A 16,432-nucleotide genomic window follows, 5' to 3' on the forward strand; every position below is an offset into this window, starting at 1 on the left:
AGATGCTCTGAGAATAAAAGAGTTCTGTGGTCAAATCGATTTGGGGAATGCTGCATACATCCCCCCTTGGTAATTTATCCATTAGCATCCACATTAACATCTGAAAAACTCTAAGAAGTCCTGGAGTAAAGAAACTGGTTTAAGTTTGTTTGATTCAGTGTTTCCTACATTATTTGACCACAGAACAGCCCCCTACCCCATCTAAGAACTAACATTCTCAGATCAAGGAATGCTAAGTTCATTTAAACTATTTATTTTATAGATGAGGAAACTGAGGTCCCAAGAAAGGATGCAATTTACCCAATGCCACACCCTAGACCAGTACCAGAACTGAGACTCCCTTCCTGCTGTGGTGTGGTGGCACATACCCTATTCTCTTTGTGCCAGGCCCTGCACTGCCCTTCAATTTAATGTTCAAGTTCAGTGCGTGGTGGGGGTGGGGAGAGGCAGGGCTGCTGGCTGGGTATGGCCTTGGGAAGGTGGGTGAGGGAGTGTGGGTGCTTTCCCACCAGAGAGAGGGAAACTCCTCTGGTACTGAGGTCATTAGCCCCTTCACAGGGCTGACTGGGGACCAAGGGAGAGTGACACTGCCAAGCCAGTACCCAGTACCCAAGCCATTGCCACCCTCCCACGTAGACAAGTATGCAGGCTCCCTAGGCGAACACGTGAGTCCTCTGGGAGGGTGGCGGGATGCAGCTTTGGAACTGCTGCATGGGACTCTGGACCCTAAGGGGATACATTTCCCCACCTGACCCTGACCGTGCGTGGTCTCCTGTCCATCCCCAATCTGGGGATCCATCTTGGTTTTACACCACTCAACTGGAGCCTCCTCTTCAGAGACTAACCCCTCTAAGCCTTATCTCTGACCTGTTCCCTGCCCTGATCCAGGGGAATCCTGGGCAGGAATCATGAGGATCTACATTTGAAGCTAGAAGCCAGCAGGGGGCACTGGGCTAGGTGCTTCCTATTCTATTAATAATTCAGACTGCCCTCCCCTACCCCTTTGCTGGCTCTGGTGTGGAAGCGCCAGCGGACCTCCTCCTCACTGGGCTTCCCAGAAACAGCCTTCCAGGTGCTGGGGCTGTTCCTGGGCTCTGCCACTCTTTCCTTTGCTGCCAGGCCTCAGCAGGACCCACCTCAGTGCTGACCTGGCTCAGCAAAGCTGCTCAGGGGCTGGTAAGGCATGAAATACACAGAAGGGGAGATTCCCCCCGGGAGCTAGTCTCCATGCAGGACCATGTTAGACTCAGAGCCCCTCAGAATTCTGCCAGCAAGGTCCCAAGGGAGAAAGAGGAAAACGCTGACATTGGGCCCCCTTTCCTCCACCACGAAAAGGAGGTGTGTGAACCAGGTGTCATCTTTTCCTCCCACAGCCTCTCTCAGGCCTTGGGAAGGAGCGTCAGGGAGGAAAGCGGAATAAGGAGTGTGCAGCTGGCACTTCCTGGGATCGGGGGAAGCTGCAGCAAAGCCTCAAGTTTTAATTGTTAAAGTTTATTTTTTTTTGTCTTTTCACTTTCTTTTTATTTTTAATAGATAATAATTATATATATTTATAGGGCACAATATGATATTTTGATACATAAATATATTGTAGAATGATTAACTAAAGTTAATTAACATATTCCTCATCTCACATACTTATTTTTTTGTGGTGGGAATATTTAAAAATCCACTCTTTTAGCAACTCTGAAATATATAATGCATTATTATTAACTATAGTCACCATGCTGTGCAATAGATTTCAAAAACTTATTTCTCCTAACTGAAACTCTGTACCCTTTGACAACATCTCCCCTAAACCTCAAGTTTTAAGTTATCCTCAAATGTCACTTTTTGTTTGGAAGTCATCCTCTGAACAACATAAGATGCTGATGTGGGACAGTGTTCCTGGAGGTTGCCCAGGACTGCTGAGCACCTGGAGCTAGAGATGGAACGAGCAGGATTCAGGCAGGACCAGGCCTTGCTGATTTGGTAGAGGACAAACTATGGGGAATCTGTTACCACTGCCCCATGCCCTTTCTTCTCCCCTGCACACAGGCACCTTATAAGCAATGACCCAGAGCCTTATGCGCCTCCCTAATCTGGAAGGAAAGAGCAGCGAACCAGTCTCTGGCATGTCACTCATGGGTGGGCATTTCACATGACTCTGCAAGAGACTCTGACTTTTGATCCCTGAGAGTAAAGCAATTTTTCACCAACTTCACCAGAGCCCCAGGTAATGGAGCAGGAAATCAATATTGTAAATAAAACCCCAGCTCCACCACCCAGGCACCCGGCACAGACCAAACCAGCCACTTACCAGTCTCAGTGTTTTCGTGCTCGGTGTCGGTGAGCGTGAGGTTGGAGTTGGCCCGGCTGGACAGGCAGGAGCTGCGCCCTGACCGTGTGCTCCGGCCCCACAGCCGCACGGGGTGCTCAGGGGACAGCACCGTGTCAGCCTCCATGTCGGCATCAGAGCTGGCCCCCATGGAGTAGCCGCAGTGGGGGAGGCCAATGTCTGTCCGGTACAGGGTCCCGTGAGGGGACGTTACTTCTCCCAGCCCCAGCTCCCGCAGGGTGAAGTTGGCACCTGGGAGGAAACACAGGTGAGCTTGGTTAGGGCACTGAGAAGAGGTCTGCCTCTGCCTCTGCCTGAAGCCGGGCCTTCCTACCCCAGGACTCACTGTCGTTCTTTGAACTTGCTGTGGCATTCTGTGCCCATGCCTTTGCTCAAGTGATTGCCTCTGCCTGGAGGGCTTTTTCTGCCCCCTCTTCACCAGCCTGCACCCTCCATTTCCTTTAACCTCAACTCAAATTGCGCCTGCTCTGTGAAGTCTACCCCAATACCAACACCTGTGCAGAATTCGTTGTCATTTTTTCCAGGCTCCTTCCGGAGTCCTTGGGCCTGGTCGTACTGCAGAGTTGTTTCAGGGTCTACGCTCTGCTGAAGGTGACCTCAGCAAGGGCAGGCACCATGTTTTGCTTATGCTTATTCTTAAATCTCTGTTCCTAGAACAAAATACAGTACTCAGAAGGGGCTCAATAAATGCTTGTGAAAATGAATCGAGGGTTTCAGGTCTCCTTTTCCAGGGAGGATGGTCAGCAAGTCCTGAGCAGGGCAGAAGCCCAGTCAATGAGATCTAAATGGCTCCCTTGGGGCCAGAAGTTCCTTTCTGGCCAGGTCAAGAAAGCCTGAAGCTTGAGAGTGAAGAAGATGAGGATTGGCAGAGAAAAGTCAGCCTCGTACCAGGAAAAAGGCTCTGGCTGCTGCTTCCTCACTCCAAGTGGGTCTGTGATGGGGAACTGGTGGAGACAGGTCTCTTGAGGGCTTGGGCAGGCCTAGCAATGCCTAGGACAGAGGCTGGGGAGGATGTGGGTGAGAGAAGGTCACCTAGGATTAGTACTTGAGTGACAAATAGAATGCTGACTTTATGGAAAACTAACCTCCCTGTCACATGTGAATTCAATGACTATTCAGGGACAGCTTCTCCCATATTTCTAGTATTTCCAGGAATGTGTTGCAGGGAAAAGGAAGAGGGAGTATACAAAGCCAGTAAGGGTCAGATCCCACTTACAGTGATGATCTGGAGAACTGGACTTATAATCAGGCAGAATCCACGCTTAAACCAAGTCACGCTGGCCCTGGGCCTGTACTGAGATACAGCAGTGAATAGGATACAGTGCCCAACTTTACAGAACTCCCTGGCGGGTAGGGGAGACACAATCAAACACATGATTAAGTGTGCAAGTTCAAAGTGCGGAGATCCACAGAGAGTGTTCTGGGAGTGCAGGGGCAGAAGGTGGGATATTGGGGTGAGGAGCTTAGAGGAGAGGTTTGCAATGAGAGTGAATGTGGAGAATGACAAGTTAGAAGGCAGAAGAGGTGGATAGCCAAGCTTTAAAGGCCTCCTTGGCCAGGACTGAATAGGACAAGCTTGCAAAGGAAAGCAAGAAAGAACCGCTGGAGAGGTAGAAAGGGAGCCAGCAGAGATACAATCCTATTATAATGGTGTGTCTCACTCTTACAGATAACCCTGTGCTCCCCCGGTGTGTGCTGGTTATCTGGAGCCAACACCTATCACACCTGCGGCAGAGTAGGTGCCCTGTAAAAGTAAGGTAACCCCACACACACGTACATACCTGCGCGCACACGCACCCACGTGCACACACACGTGCACAGACACACACACACGTGCGCACACGCACGCACACGCACACACGCACGCACTCTGGCAGTACTTTGGACAACAGATAAGAGGACAAGAAAGCGGGGAGGAGAGACCAGCGGGGTGCTGCTGAAATGCAAGCTGCTGCGCTAGGCTGTGGTGGTGGGTGGAGGTGTGCCTCAGGCCTCCCACTCAGCTGGCTCAGGCTGGGAGAGCCTTGATGCCAGGTTACAGCCATGAAGTACTTTCACACAGCTTGGTAAATAACTTGTGCCAAGCCACCTCAGTGCCTCCTTCCATACCCAGTGCCTCTCAGCTCCAGCCCTTTCCCAATACCCCCAGTCTCCTCATGATCCAGTTACTAAACAAAGGGTTAATGTCAGCGGACCAGGCATAATAGAAGCCTGTGGGCTCTGCTCAGTGGCCAGGCAGACATTCTGATTGGTTAGAGGCTGGGCCAACCAGATGTTAGCCATTTTGCATACCACTCCTCAGTGCCCTACTCCAATCTGCCCTCCTATTTTGCTCACCTAAGAAAAAGAAAAGGCTAAATTAGAGCCTAAATTCCTCAGTCTGCTTCCCGCTCTCCCTGCATATCACACTCCCTGGCCACTCTCTGATCTATGCTCCTCTCTCCTGTCCTGTTCTCGCCCCCTGCCCCCATCCACAGTTCTATCTGTTCTCTGCTGGGCTGGCCCTCTCAAAGAGAAGCCACTCACATGTTATGAAGAATGACTCTTACATTAAGTGAAAAATCAAATTTATTTGCAACAAACAGCCTGGGCTGCACTGATTTCCATATGGCTTGTCCTGCATACCCTTTTAAGCAGCCAGACTCAGCATCAATACCGGTGAGCTAAGACATCTCTGGACCGGAGAAATGCAAGGTAAGGGCTCACTCTAAGGGTTCCATGATCCTGTTGAGCCAGTCAGCTCCTCTGATGTGTGAGTTTGGAAGATTTACTTCATCCAATTTAAGAAGTCCTCATGGTTTACTTGCTTTATGTCCTTTTTGGCCTCTTTCCTGAGGCTCAGGGCACGAGTTGACATCCCATCTCACTCAACATCTAGCTGTGCAATCTTGGGCTGGTGATCACCTGAGCTTCAATGTTCTTGTCTTTAAAATGGGATGATAATCTATGACCTGCTACCTTCAAAGGATTTTTGAGGATCCAGGGTGATAATTTGAAGGAGAGTATTTTGTAAACTGCTACGCACATGCCTGCCTATGAGATGAAACTGCTTATTTGTTATTTACAAAGATAAGGAGCTACCCCTTCCCTGAGCCTCAAGTGCTAGGTCCAAGCCAGCCAGGGCTGAGCTCTGTCACTTACGGACAGGACAGAGCAAGAGCAAAGCTTTCAGAGACCATTTTGTCTCTTCCCTTCAGTGAGATCCAGAGATGACAATTAATAGCAGGCAACATTTCTGAAGCATCTGTTCTGTGCCAGGTACTGGTGTCAAGTGTTTTATTTACAGTTTTCATCAATCCTCACCACCTGTGAGGCACTGTTTATCCCTTTGCACAGGTGAAGTAGCTGAGAATAGTAAAAATGGCACAGCCACAATTCAAATCTAGGTCTGTTTGATGCCAGAGTTGGAGCCTTAACCCTAAGCTGGGAAAGGGACTGCTCATTTTTCAAGCCTCACAGGCAGCCCTGCTAACAGGTCAGCTTTCACATGGATACAGGCCTGTGGGAGAGAATAGAAATGAAGAGGTCATAGGTGTGCTCTGTGTGTGTGTGTGTGTGTGTGTGGCCAGCTCCTCTTAGCTCTGTGATCTTGGGCAAATGATTCACCCCGGGATTGTTGTAAGAATTAAATAACATTGTCAAAATGCATATAAATTACATAGCACAGTGCTCAGCTGACCCTGTCTGTGAAGAGGGAGAAGGGCAGAGCAAAATCAGGATGGGCTGCACAAATTGTCAGGTATTGGTCATGACCCAACAGGCATCAAAGAGGGCTCAAGCATCTGCAGGCAGAAAAACAGGAATCACCGAGGCACCATGATAGGAAAGATATATCACAACAGGTATGGAAACCTGAGCAGTTCAGCAGGGCTGGCTCATGAGTGGTGGAGTGTGGAGAGTCAGGGGACAAAAAATGTATAGAGAAACAGGAACAGATTTGGGGAAAGCGGTCTATGTTAGGGGGAGCTCAGTTGAAGGGCAACAGGGAGTCACCCCCAAGCTTCATCAGGCTGCAGTACAGAGAATGGCTCGAGGCAGGCAGCTCTGGGTGAAGGGGGGTGATTGTGGTTAATCCTCCAAGAAAAATGATAATAGCTTGCACTGGGAAGTGTCAGAGGGAATGGCTAAGAAGGATGGATTTGAATACTGGAGCAGGATGGATAGGCTTTGGGGACTACTGTAGGTAGAAAGTGCAGGAGAGGGAACCAGGCACCAGGATATCCTACAAATTACTAAGTTTTCATGTTTAACTATCTCAGGAAGGTCTTCCTCTCAAGATCACACAGGGCTTGACACAAAGAAACTGCTAAATACGTTTGCTGAATGAATAGCAAAACTAGGAACTAACATTTATTCAGCACTTACTTGCTGTTACGCTTACCACTGAAAGGCCATCTCATTAAGTCTTCAGGACAATTCAATGCAGTAGGGAGGCTTCTCACGCCCATCTAACAGTTGAGGACTGAGGTTTAGAGGGAAGCTTAACTCAGCTCTAGGCAGGTAGACAAACACTGGAGCCCAGCTCCTAACCACCTCACTATGCCAGGGAAGTGAGTAAGGGAGAAAATAAATGAACCAAGAATGAACTACAGGGCAGATTTACCAAGTCCAAGTGCCCAAATGGCAGAGACTTGCTGTTGATATGGCACCCCAACTGGTGTTCCAGCTCACCTGTGCCACGCCTACCTGCCCCAGGCCCACCTGCGCCACGCCCACCCGAGCCCATGCCTACCTGAGCCAAGCTCCCCTGCGCCCAGGCCCCGCCCCCTCGGCCTTGCCCTCACCTGTGCGGCAGAATTCCTCGGCCTCCTGCGGCACCATATCCTTGACGCGGCTGCCGTAGGCTAGGCGGGCGTCCTGGTCGTAGGCCTTCAGGGTCTCGCTGGAGCTGTAGGATTTCTGCGGGGTTTTGCCCTCCTCGCTGTCCGCGGACGAGCTGGTGTAGCGGCGCTCGGCGTCGCGGCGCCGGGTCAGCGAGCGGTAAGGCTTCCTCTCCTTCACGTCCATGGCCTCCGGCCCGCGCTCTTCCACATCCACAAATAGGGTCCTCGCAGCACTCAGGGCCGAGTGGTCTAGAGCCAGGGAAACCGAAGATAGGGCGTGAGAGGCAGAGAACATTCCCGGGTTCATCCTGATCCTGGATTAACTCTTGCAGCAGTGTGGACAGAGAACCCCAGGCAGCAGAGGTGAGGGTACCGCTCCACCACTACGCAGCCGGTAAGTGACTCGCACCCAGGGTCTCTAATTACAAATCCTGTCCCTTTCTGCTACTTAGCCTATTCACTTTGAAGAGGCCTCCTCCAGGGATGGGCACCAAGGAAGCTGACAGCAAAGGCCAGAGGGCACTGGTGGTTAGTAATATCCCTAGATAGGAACCAAGCCTGTTTGATTCCCATCACATCCCACGTGGAACAGGGCCTGACCCAGCTCTAGCCCAGGGCTCCTTAAAAATCTGTGAGATGAATGATTGCACGCAAGCACTGGGGTAAGCACTTTGCATATATTATCTTAGTAAATCTTCATACCTTCCGAGATGTTATTACTCTCTCCAACCTTTTTTGGAAACGAGCCAAGGTATAAACAACCAACCCACACTTACCACCACCAGATGATTATATAATTATTTGCTTTTTGCCCATCTCCTTCCGCTAGTCTGTAAGCTGTACGAGAGCAGAAACTTTATCTGTGCTGCTCACCTGGTCTGTAGCACCTTGAGCAAGAGCTGGTACACAGTAGGCGCCTAATAAAGATGTGTTTCATTAACCAGCTAACCATCCCCATCTGACAAAATTGAGATTCAGAACCCCCTTCAAGGTCACTTAGGTGTCAAGTAACAAAGCCAGGTTTGGAACTCAGATCTGTTTGACACTAAAGCCTGCATTTTTCCTATTCCATTCTGCCTCCCTGAGATGTCTCCCTCCTACTCTTAGTACCCAAAAGTGCCCTTCCAGTTACTCCGAGAATGTCCCTCACCTCCAGACTTGCCCATCTCATCAGTGCCACCGTCAGCACTGGGCAGCCGAGTGTCTGCCCCATGCATCTGGGTGTTGTTAGGGGGTCTGACTGGTGGGAAGCTCCTAATAACCCTTTATCCTCTTTTCCCCATCTTGACCCTTCTGCCCTACACTGACACCACTGGATTTTTGACTTGTGATAGCACCCTCTTTCTCCCTCCAAATGTCTTCTTTTAGCTCTGGGGTAGCAAACACAACCATACAGGGCCAGGAGCTCAATACAGAAGGAAAGCAGAATATCCTCCACAGAGACATAGGGCATCATTTAGTTTTTATGAAACACAACCTGCTCAGTTCTGGCTTTCCATTGCTCCAGCTTTCAGAGCAGCATGGGTACACAAGGCATTCCCCTGCTTCATTGTCTGATTAGAGAAACAGCAGAGCAAGAGCTGTGATAAATGCTGCCAACATCAGACCTCAGTATCCAGGGTGGGGCCTTGACAGCTGGGAGGGTGGGTCTGTCCAAGTGCCTGCCTGTGCTGCAAAGTGGGAGTATGGGTGGGAATGTCTGGGGGGTAGTGGTGTCTTGTGAATTTTTAAGACAAGCTGGAAATTTGGAGTTAGATATAAAATGTATGACTTTAAGATGTTGATCCATTATTATTATTATTTAATTTTAATACTTTGCAGGCCAAACAAAACAGACTGCTGAGTCGAATTTGCTCTGAGGCTCGCAGTTTCCAAATTCTGCCTTTGATCATGGACATCAGAGACAGCTCTTTGGCCCGTTTTTCAAAGAGTACAAACATTTGTGATTTTACTGGTGCCTCATAATAACTGTGAAGTAGAGATTACAATTGTTTTCATCCCCATTTTATAGATGAAGCTACAGTGACCCAGGGCCATATAGTCTCCTGCCTAAGGCCACATGGTGAGTTAGTTGCAAAGCTGGCACTAACTAGATAGACTGCAATGCCTCGGGATTATACCTAGATCCAATTAAGATGAATAGGTGACACTATTTTGGTTCCCAATTCTCAAAATATCCCTGGAAATTAATGCTGGGGCAAGGGGTGCAACCTAAGACACAGAGAAATCAAATTATGTTACTGAGGCTCAAACCCAGAGCTCTGAGCTCTGCCATCCTGATGCTCAGTCTCCCAATAGCTGGCAAGATGATAGTCCTCTGAGTGTCTGGGAAGCAGGACCACAAGGAAGATCAGTGATAGTACCTTCTACTCCAGGGTCTTTAAAACTTTCTTGACTGCAGTCCAGAATTAGAAAAACATATTATGGCCAAGCATGGGGTGGCTCACATCTGTCATCCCAGAACTTTAGGAAGCCAAGGTGGAAGGATCACTACAGGCCAGGAGTTCGAGACCAGCCTGGGCACAGCAAGACCCTGTCTCTACAAACAAACAAACAAACAAAACTTTAGCCAGGCATAGTGGCACATGCCTGTAGTCTCAGCTACTCAGGAGACTGAAACGGGAGGATAGCTTGGGCCCAGTAGGTCAAGGCTATGGTGAGCTGTGATGGTACCACTGTACTCCCTGCTGGGCAAGAGTGAGACCCTGTCTCAAAAAAAAAAAAATTTATAACATCCTACATAGTGACCCACTACACACATTGATGTATGTGAATGTGTGTGTTTATATGTATAAAAGAGAAACAGAAGATTCACAAAAGTTATTGCGTGATGAGAAATATGCATAAAAGAGAAACAAAAGATTCACAAGTTATTGCATGATGAGAAATGCACTCTGATATGTTCTATCTCATTCTCTTTCATTTTTTAAAAAATGACTGATTATAATTCTAAATTGATATCATGACCCAATACTGGCTTTCAACCCAAAGCACTGTTCTGGTATAATTTGAATGAGGATTTATGGCAACTGCTGCCTCTGCCTGTTTACTTCTAACCCCTGAGTGACAATAATGATGATGATAATAATAAGCATAAGTACTCCATAATGTTAGCCATCATTAATATGATTCACTAATAACTCATAATATTAATAATGGTTTTAACATTATAGCTAATAGACTCTTAGTAGCTAATATTATTGCTTACTTTTACTGTGATTATATATAACATCTTTAATCCTCACACCAACCCTGTGATAAAGGTATTATGATTTTCTGCAGACTGCAGATGAGAAATTGTGAGGTTAAGTATGCTGCCCGAGGTTACATGGCCCTCGCATATAAAGAGGAGAAAGAATTGTGATCCTGAGGTTGAACTCAGCAAGTGGGTATAACTGCTGTATGGGCTGTGCCAGGGAAATTTTTGAGGCCCAGGTCATGCTATTGTCCTGCTTATGCCCTCTAGCAGGCCTGCTGAGCCTTTGGGGTCAATTCTAGTTTCCCGGTCAAAATGAAGGCTCTTGTCATTCTCGCTCACCTCGCTTCCATCTTGCCGAGCCACTGGCACTTTCCTGGATGTGAATTCCGTGGCCTTTCTGACTGTGTGTATGATGCTTCATCACTGCACATGCAGCCCACTAGCTGATCTTTTTTCACGTCTGCCTCTCCCCTTGACTAGAGTTCCTTGAGGGTAGGCAGGCTTGGTATCCGGTGCTCACAAAATGCTTGTTAAGTGCATGCATGAATGAAACTACTTGGCAGCTACTTCATGTCTTCTTATTAAGCCTAAATAACATAAAATATTAGTAGTTCACTACCAATTAAGTAAAGTATTAAGTAAATCTAAGGCTGAATTAGAGGCATTGCTTAGATGTATTATCTTTTTAAATTTCAAGGCAGCCTGGGCTTGAAGTATGCATCCCCCACTGACCAGGTGAATGACCTTGGGCAAGTTATTTAACCGCTCTGTGCTTCTGCTTTCTCATCTGTAAAACCTCTTAGGGTTGTTTTGAGGATTAAATGAGTTAATATGTGCCCCTAGCATATACAGTCCCCGGTACACAGTGAGTGCTCAATAGATGTTAGCTATTATTATCATCAGAAAAAAACAAACACATTTTCTTTTTAAAAAGCATAATGTAGAAAGCTCCGGGGAGGTGTCAGTTATAACCGGGGAAGGAGCATCCCCTCAGAAGCATATGTTAATAAGGCTGAGAAACATTTTAGGCTGTTAAATTGGTGGATGACTATTTCTTTTCATCAGTGTGTGCCTGTTGACTGAAGACACTGGCATCAAGGCAAAGGCTCAGTAACCACAAATTATGAAGAACATACACACCTAACGCACAGCTTCCCTGTCACAAAGCTGAGGCAGGGAGAACATTCGCCTGGTTCTCATTTCCTTTACATTTTCTTTTCACATTTTAGGCTTAATACAGTAATTCAGCAAGTATTTACTGCTTTTGAACAGGTGAGAGGTCAGGTATGGTTCACACTCAAACTGGCATTTAACAGCGGGAAAGAAGAGGTTGAGGTGAAAGAGGAGTGACAGTGGAGAAATGCTCCCTTTGGAGCAAGGGACTTCAGTGCAGTGACCTGGAGCTCCCCAGCAGAAGGACAGAAGGAATGCTGGGGAAGGGGCCCACCTCAGACCCTGCAACCCCCTGCCACAGGCTCAGGACAGAAGCACATGGCACATATCCGTGCCTAAACGTGTTTGCTCCCTCCTTACCCGCCAACCTCTGAGTTCCCCATAAAACCCATAAGCATGACATCCAAGGCTTCTGGAGATCTGACTTTCCTCGTCTCTCTCTGCTTCCTCTCACTGCCACAGAGCAACCTGTCTCCCGCAGACTCACATGCTCCATTTCAGTCCTGCAGAGCTGCCTGCCATTTGCCAGCCGTCCCATACTCTTGAACACTGCTGAGCCTCTACAAGTGGTGTTGGGTGGGCTCACCTACTGGCGGCACCAGGAGGAGACGGGGGCAGGGTCGTGTTAGGTGAGAGGCCAGAATGTGTCTTCGCTGCCCCCTCTAGCTCTCTAGTCCTCTGTCCATGCCTTCTCCCACAGGTAGCCCCTCCTCCAGACCTCCGCTTCATACTGAGCTCTGCTAACATCTTCCCCTGCCCTCATCTGTGCAGGCCCAGGGGTGCGCCAGTTTCTTGCTGTTGCTAGAGCCCAGGTGTCTCACCATCAGGGCTGGCTTTCTGAGCCTGCTGCACCTCCGTCTCTTCATTAAAGTCTGCTCCTCTAAGCCATCTAGAGTGAACTCTGTTTCCTGTTAGGATCCTGACCAATGATACAGCTTCACCCCTTACTTTCTTTGGCTTTCAGCAATCATCAACATCATCGAACTAATAATAACACCAGCCACCACTTACTCAGGGTTTGCCATAGGCCAGGCACCAGTCAAGTGCTTGAGATAATTTCATTTAGTTCTCGCCATTTCTGCCTCTGTGAATTGGTCCCATTTTACTGATGAAGAGCCTGGGGCTTAGAGAAGTAAAATAACTGGCTTGCAGTCACACAGAAAGAGACTCAAGAGCTGGATGTGTCCAACTCCAAACCTTCTTTCCAGAACCCTCTACCCTAATAGTGACAGCATGAGCTCCAGGTTAGGAGTAAGGCCTGTCCTGGCCACCTCCTAGCTGTGTGGCCCTGGGCACAAGACGTTTAACTTATTCCAAGAGGCGGAGTTTGTTAGATGTTTTGTAAACTGTAATGTACTAAACTGGTATAAGGGATTGGATAGTCATTACTGTCAATGCCATCATTATTATTGTGCTGTTATTTCTAAACAATAAATTATGTAACTACTTTAAATAGACCAAATTAGGCAGGTGAGAATGTTTTGGGAAGCTCAAGTAGCAAATACATACCTAAGGACCAAACTAGCAGCTCAGTCATTGCAGGCCTCAGGCTAAACAAAGAGGCTCCAATCAAGACAAAGAGCATGTGGCCCCCAGGTGAGCACATTGCCACTGACCCCATCTGTGAGACGTGCAAGACCCTAGCAGGGACTCGGCCCGCCAGCCTGCTCCAGAGATGGTGCAGTGTTCTGAAACTCTTCTCCAAGCAAAACCTGAGCACCACAAAGGTGCCTTAGAGAAGAGTTCATTTTCACCAACTGTTGCAGACCAGTCTAGTGCTGGGCACTGGAGGTTCCAGAGATGAGCAGGTCACAAGCCCTCCAGTGACAGCTCACCATCTCTCTGGGGTGTCAGCCCTAGGGACCATCACCATCAGTGACAAATTCTTTGATAAAGTATAAACTGCAGTTTTATAAGCTTGTTCTTACGCTGACGTGGGTCTTGGTTTTGGTGTGTCTGTGGAGAAGGACAGTGGGCCCAGACGAGAGGAGGGAAGAAGACATATGTATCGAGCACAGTGCTTTTCACATACCCCCATGAAAGCCATAATTATTTCTCATTTTTGAGACCAGGCTAAAAGATCCAGTTATTTGATCAAGTTCACACAGCCAGTAAAGGACAGGGCTGAGACCTGAACCCAGACCTTCTGACTCTAAAATCCATGTTTGGGTGGTCATATGAGTTTGTTTTCATGCTATTGATAAAGACATACCCAAGACTGGGTAATTTACTATAGGAAAAGGGATTTAATGGACTTACAGTTCCACGTGGCTGGGGAGGCCTCACAATCATGGCAGAAGGTGAAAGGCACATCTCACATGGGGGCAGACAGGAGAAGAGAGAGCTTGTGCAGGGAAACTCCCCCTTATAGAACCGTCAGATCTTGTGAGACTTATTCATTACCATGAGAACAGCATGGGAAAAACCTGCCCCCATGACTCAATTACCTCCCCCCAGGTCCCTCCCACAACATGTGGGAATTCAAGATGAGATTTGGGTGGGGACACGGCCAAACCATATCAGTATTTTTTTTTTTTTTCCTTTACATGAAGCTGGGCTTAGATGGATCCGGAAAGTTTGAACAGAGATGTGAATGTGGGGAGGCCTGGGAGCCCCCTGGTGGTGATGGTGATCAGGGGATCTTTGAAGACAGGAAAAGGTCTAATAACAGTAAAATAACTACTGTTAATTGAACACCTCCTTATGTGCTTGGTACTGTGTAAATTATTTCAAATCCCTATAACAACTTGGTAAGTTAGGTATTATTCTTTTAATCTTTATTTTCTCTTATTTACTCTATTTTATCAATGAGATAACAAGCCCAGAGATTAACTGACTTGCTCTAGATCACATGGCTTTCAAGTGTCAGGGTCTAGATTTGAAACTGAAGAAAATATTTGAACCTCAAGAAAAGGATCAAAAACCTAGTTCCATAGGCTCATTCATTTGGTAATCATTTGCTAAGTCCCTTTTCTGTCCTAAGTGCTGCAAAAGATCCAAGGAGGTGTCACAGGAGACGCCCTTCTTCTCTCCTCCCCAACTCCCAGTTCCTACCCTCCTGTGCCAAGCCTTGTTGGAGGCATCAGAGGACAAGACAGATGTGCTTCCGACTCCTAGATGCTTCTATACAGTGGGCAAGTCAGGCAGAGGGAGAGGCAGGGAAGGACACCACAGGGGCCGGCCCCACATCCAGGCCAAGGCGGGTCAAATGTGGAGAGACCATCAGGGACCACTCCCCAGAAACAGTGACATCTAAACGAAGACCAAAGAATGTCAAGGAAAAGACAGTTTTGAGGTAAGGAGAGAAAAAAGGTCTAGATCTGTGGCTCTCAAATTTCTCTTGCCTGCAGTAAAAATACACAGTATTTTTCCCCGATACAGTAAAAATCCCGGATTACGTTGCAATCCGGGATACATATACATCTACAATTTTTGAACTAAAACAAAAATTTCATGAAACGATGCTGAACCTTACTGCAAGGGCGAAATCTGATATTTTCTTCCCTACTTAACTAGAATTATGAATGAGATGCCAACCCACAGTCTGAAAAACACTGTTCCAGATCACAGCAGGGAAAAATGAACCTGGCACAGACAAAAGCCCAGTTATATTCCATGAATTCAGACTTTGGGGAGGGAAAGAGGTTGGAGAGAAAGCTTGAGAAGTGAGGAGGGAGCAGCCTGGTAGAAGAAATAAAGCAACATCCCTACATGGTAAATGTAAGTGGCCAGTAAAATGCAAAATGCATGTGGCAGAGAGAGCCTGCACTCGGAGGAGCTGGTAGGGAGCGTGCCCTGCAGCTAGTTTGCAGAGGCCCTACTGCCTTGGGAGGCTGGAGCTGGTCTGGAAGAATGGCAGGAGTGTGGGGCCCGGGAGAAGGGGAGGTATGCGAAATAAAGCTTTTGGTGTTTGAGGAGAAATTCAAGAAACAAACCTGGCCCCTTCACATGGGTTCCAGCAATATTTATGAAGGGGCAGGGGCCTGGAGCATTCGCAGAGAGACTTCCGCAGACAGTACAGTGCTCCAAGAAACCTCTGCCCCTGCCAAAACCCGCGGGGAAATGGGGGCTGTTATCACCCCGGGTTACCTCGCAGCCTCAGATACAGCCAGAAACGAGCCAGGAAATTGACTGAATTCCTACTGGACTAAAGTTTTATAAGTTTTCCTTAACATAAGCACAGGGCGATATTTTTAGTTCTTTGTGTGTCAAAAAGGGCCCATAAATATTTCAGAGCTAAAATGTGTTCCACAAAATATAAGTCCTGGGTAGCATCTGTGTGTGTGTGTGTGTGTAAAATCGTGAATTTTACATTCCTTATTCCTTCGAAGTGTGGTCTTTGAGTCCTTTATTTTAAAGTGAGGGTGGGGAGGATGGGTTGTGGTGGTACCTGTTCTTGTACCAAGTATTGTGTTGGGCTTTGTGCAAACCAGAGAAGGAGGCACTGCTATCCCCACTTTACCGATTTAGAAACTGAGAGTAGCAAAGTGACGCTCGAGTTCACACAACATGCCAGGACTGGAATCCGGGAGCTCTGCTTCTGAGCTCTGTACTCTCTGTCATGGCACCCAGAGCACATTTCTCTGGCGCTGTCACTTTGGGGAATCCCCGGACTTTTTCAACAGCGAGACAGTGATTATAATAATGGTGGCTAAAAGCAAGGTCTTCATATGCATTACCTCACTGAGTTCTCACCACACCCAAAACCGTCCCCATTTTATAGACAAAGAAACCAGGATTTAGGGAGGGTAAGTATCTTGCCTGGAAGGCCACAACAAAAAAGTGACAAAGCTAGGATTCAAACCTGTGTCTCTCTGACCCCAAGGTTCAAGCTTTTAATCATAACTTACACTACTTCCTACACAGGTCATTCTGTATTCTAATTGGCTTAAAGGTTCT

At 47.7% G+C, this 16,432-nt stretch overlaps 1 protein-coding gene across 17 annotated transcripts in view; it reads right to left on the reverse strand.

Moving 5' to 3' along the window:
• Positions 1 to 16,432, reverse strand: part of TENM4 (teneurin transmembrane protein 4) — a 3,083,677-nt gene that overhangs the window by 403,583 nt on the left and 2,663,662 nt on the right. For 15 of the 17 annotated variants that reach the window (XM_073019796.1, XM_073019792.1, XM_073019798.1 and 12 more), the window contains 2 exons: positions 7,123 to 7,410; positions 2,300 to 2,569 (listed from right to left, as the gene is read on the reverse strand). In XM_073019796.1, coding sequence (XP_072875897.1) covers positions 2,300 to 2,569; positions 7,123 to 7,410 — 558 coding nt within the window. Of the gene's footprint in view, positions 1 to 2,299; positions 2,570 to 7,122; positions 7,411 to 9,524; positions 9,701 to 16,432 lie in introns of those variants that run through there. The other 2 variants (XM_073019819.1, XM_073019828.1) reach the window with 2 other exon arrangements.

Source organism: Chlorocebus sabaeus, chromosome 1, assembly GCF_047675955.1.
Source record: "Chlorocebus sabaeus isolate Y175 chromosome 1, mChlSab1.0.hap1, whole genome shotgun sequence".
Lineage (NCBI taxonomy): Eukaryota > Metazoa > Chordata > Mammalia > Primates > Cercopithecidae > Chlorocebus > Chlorocebus sabaeus.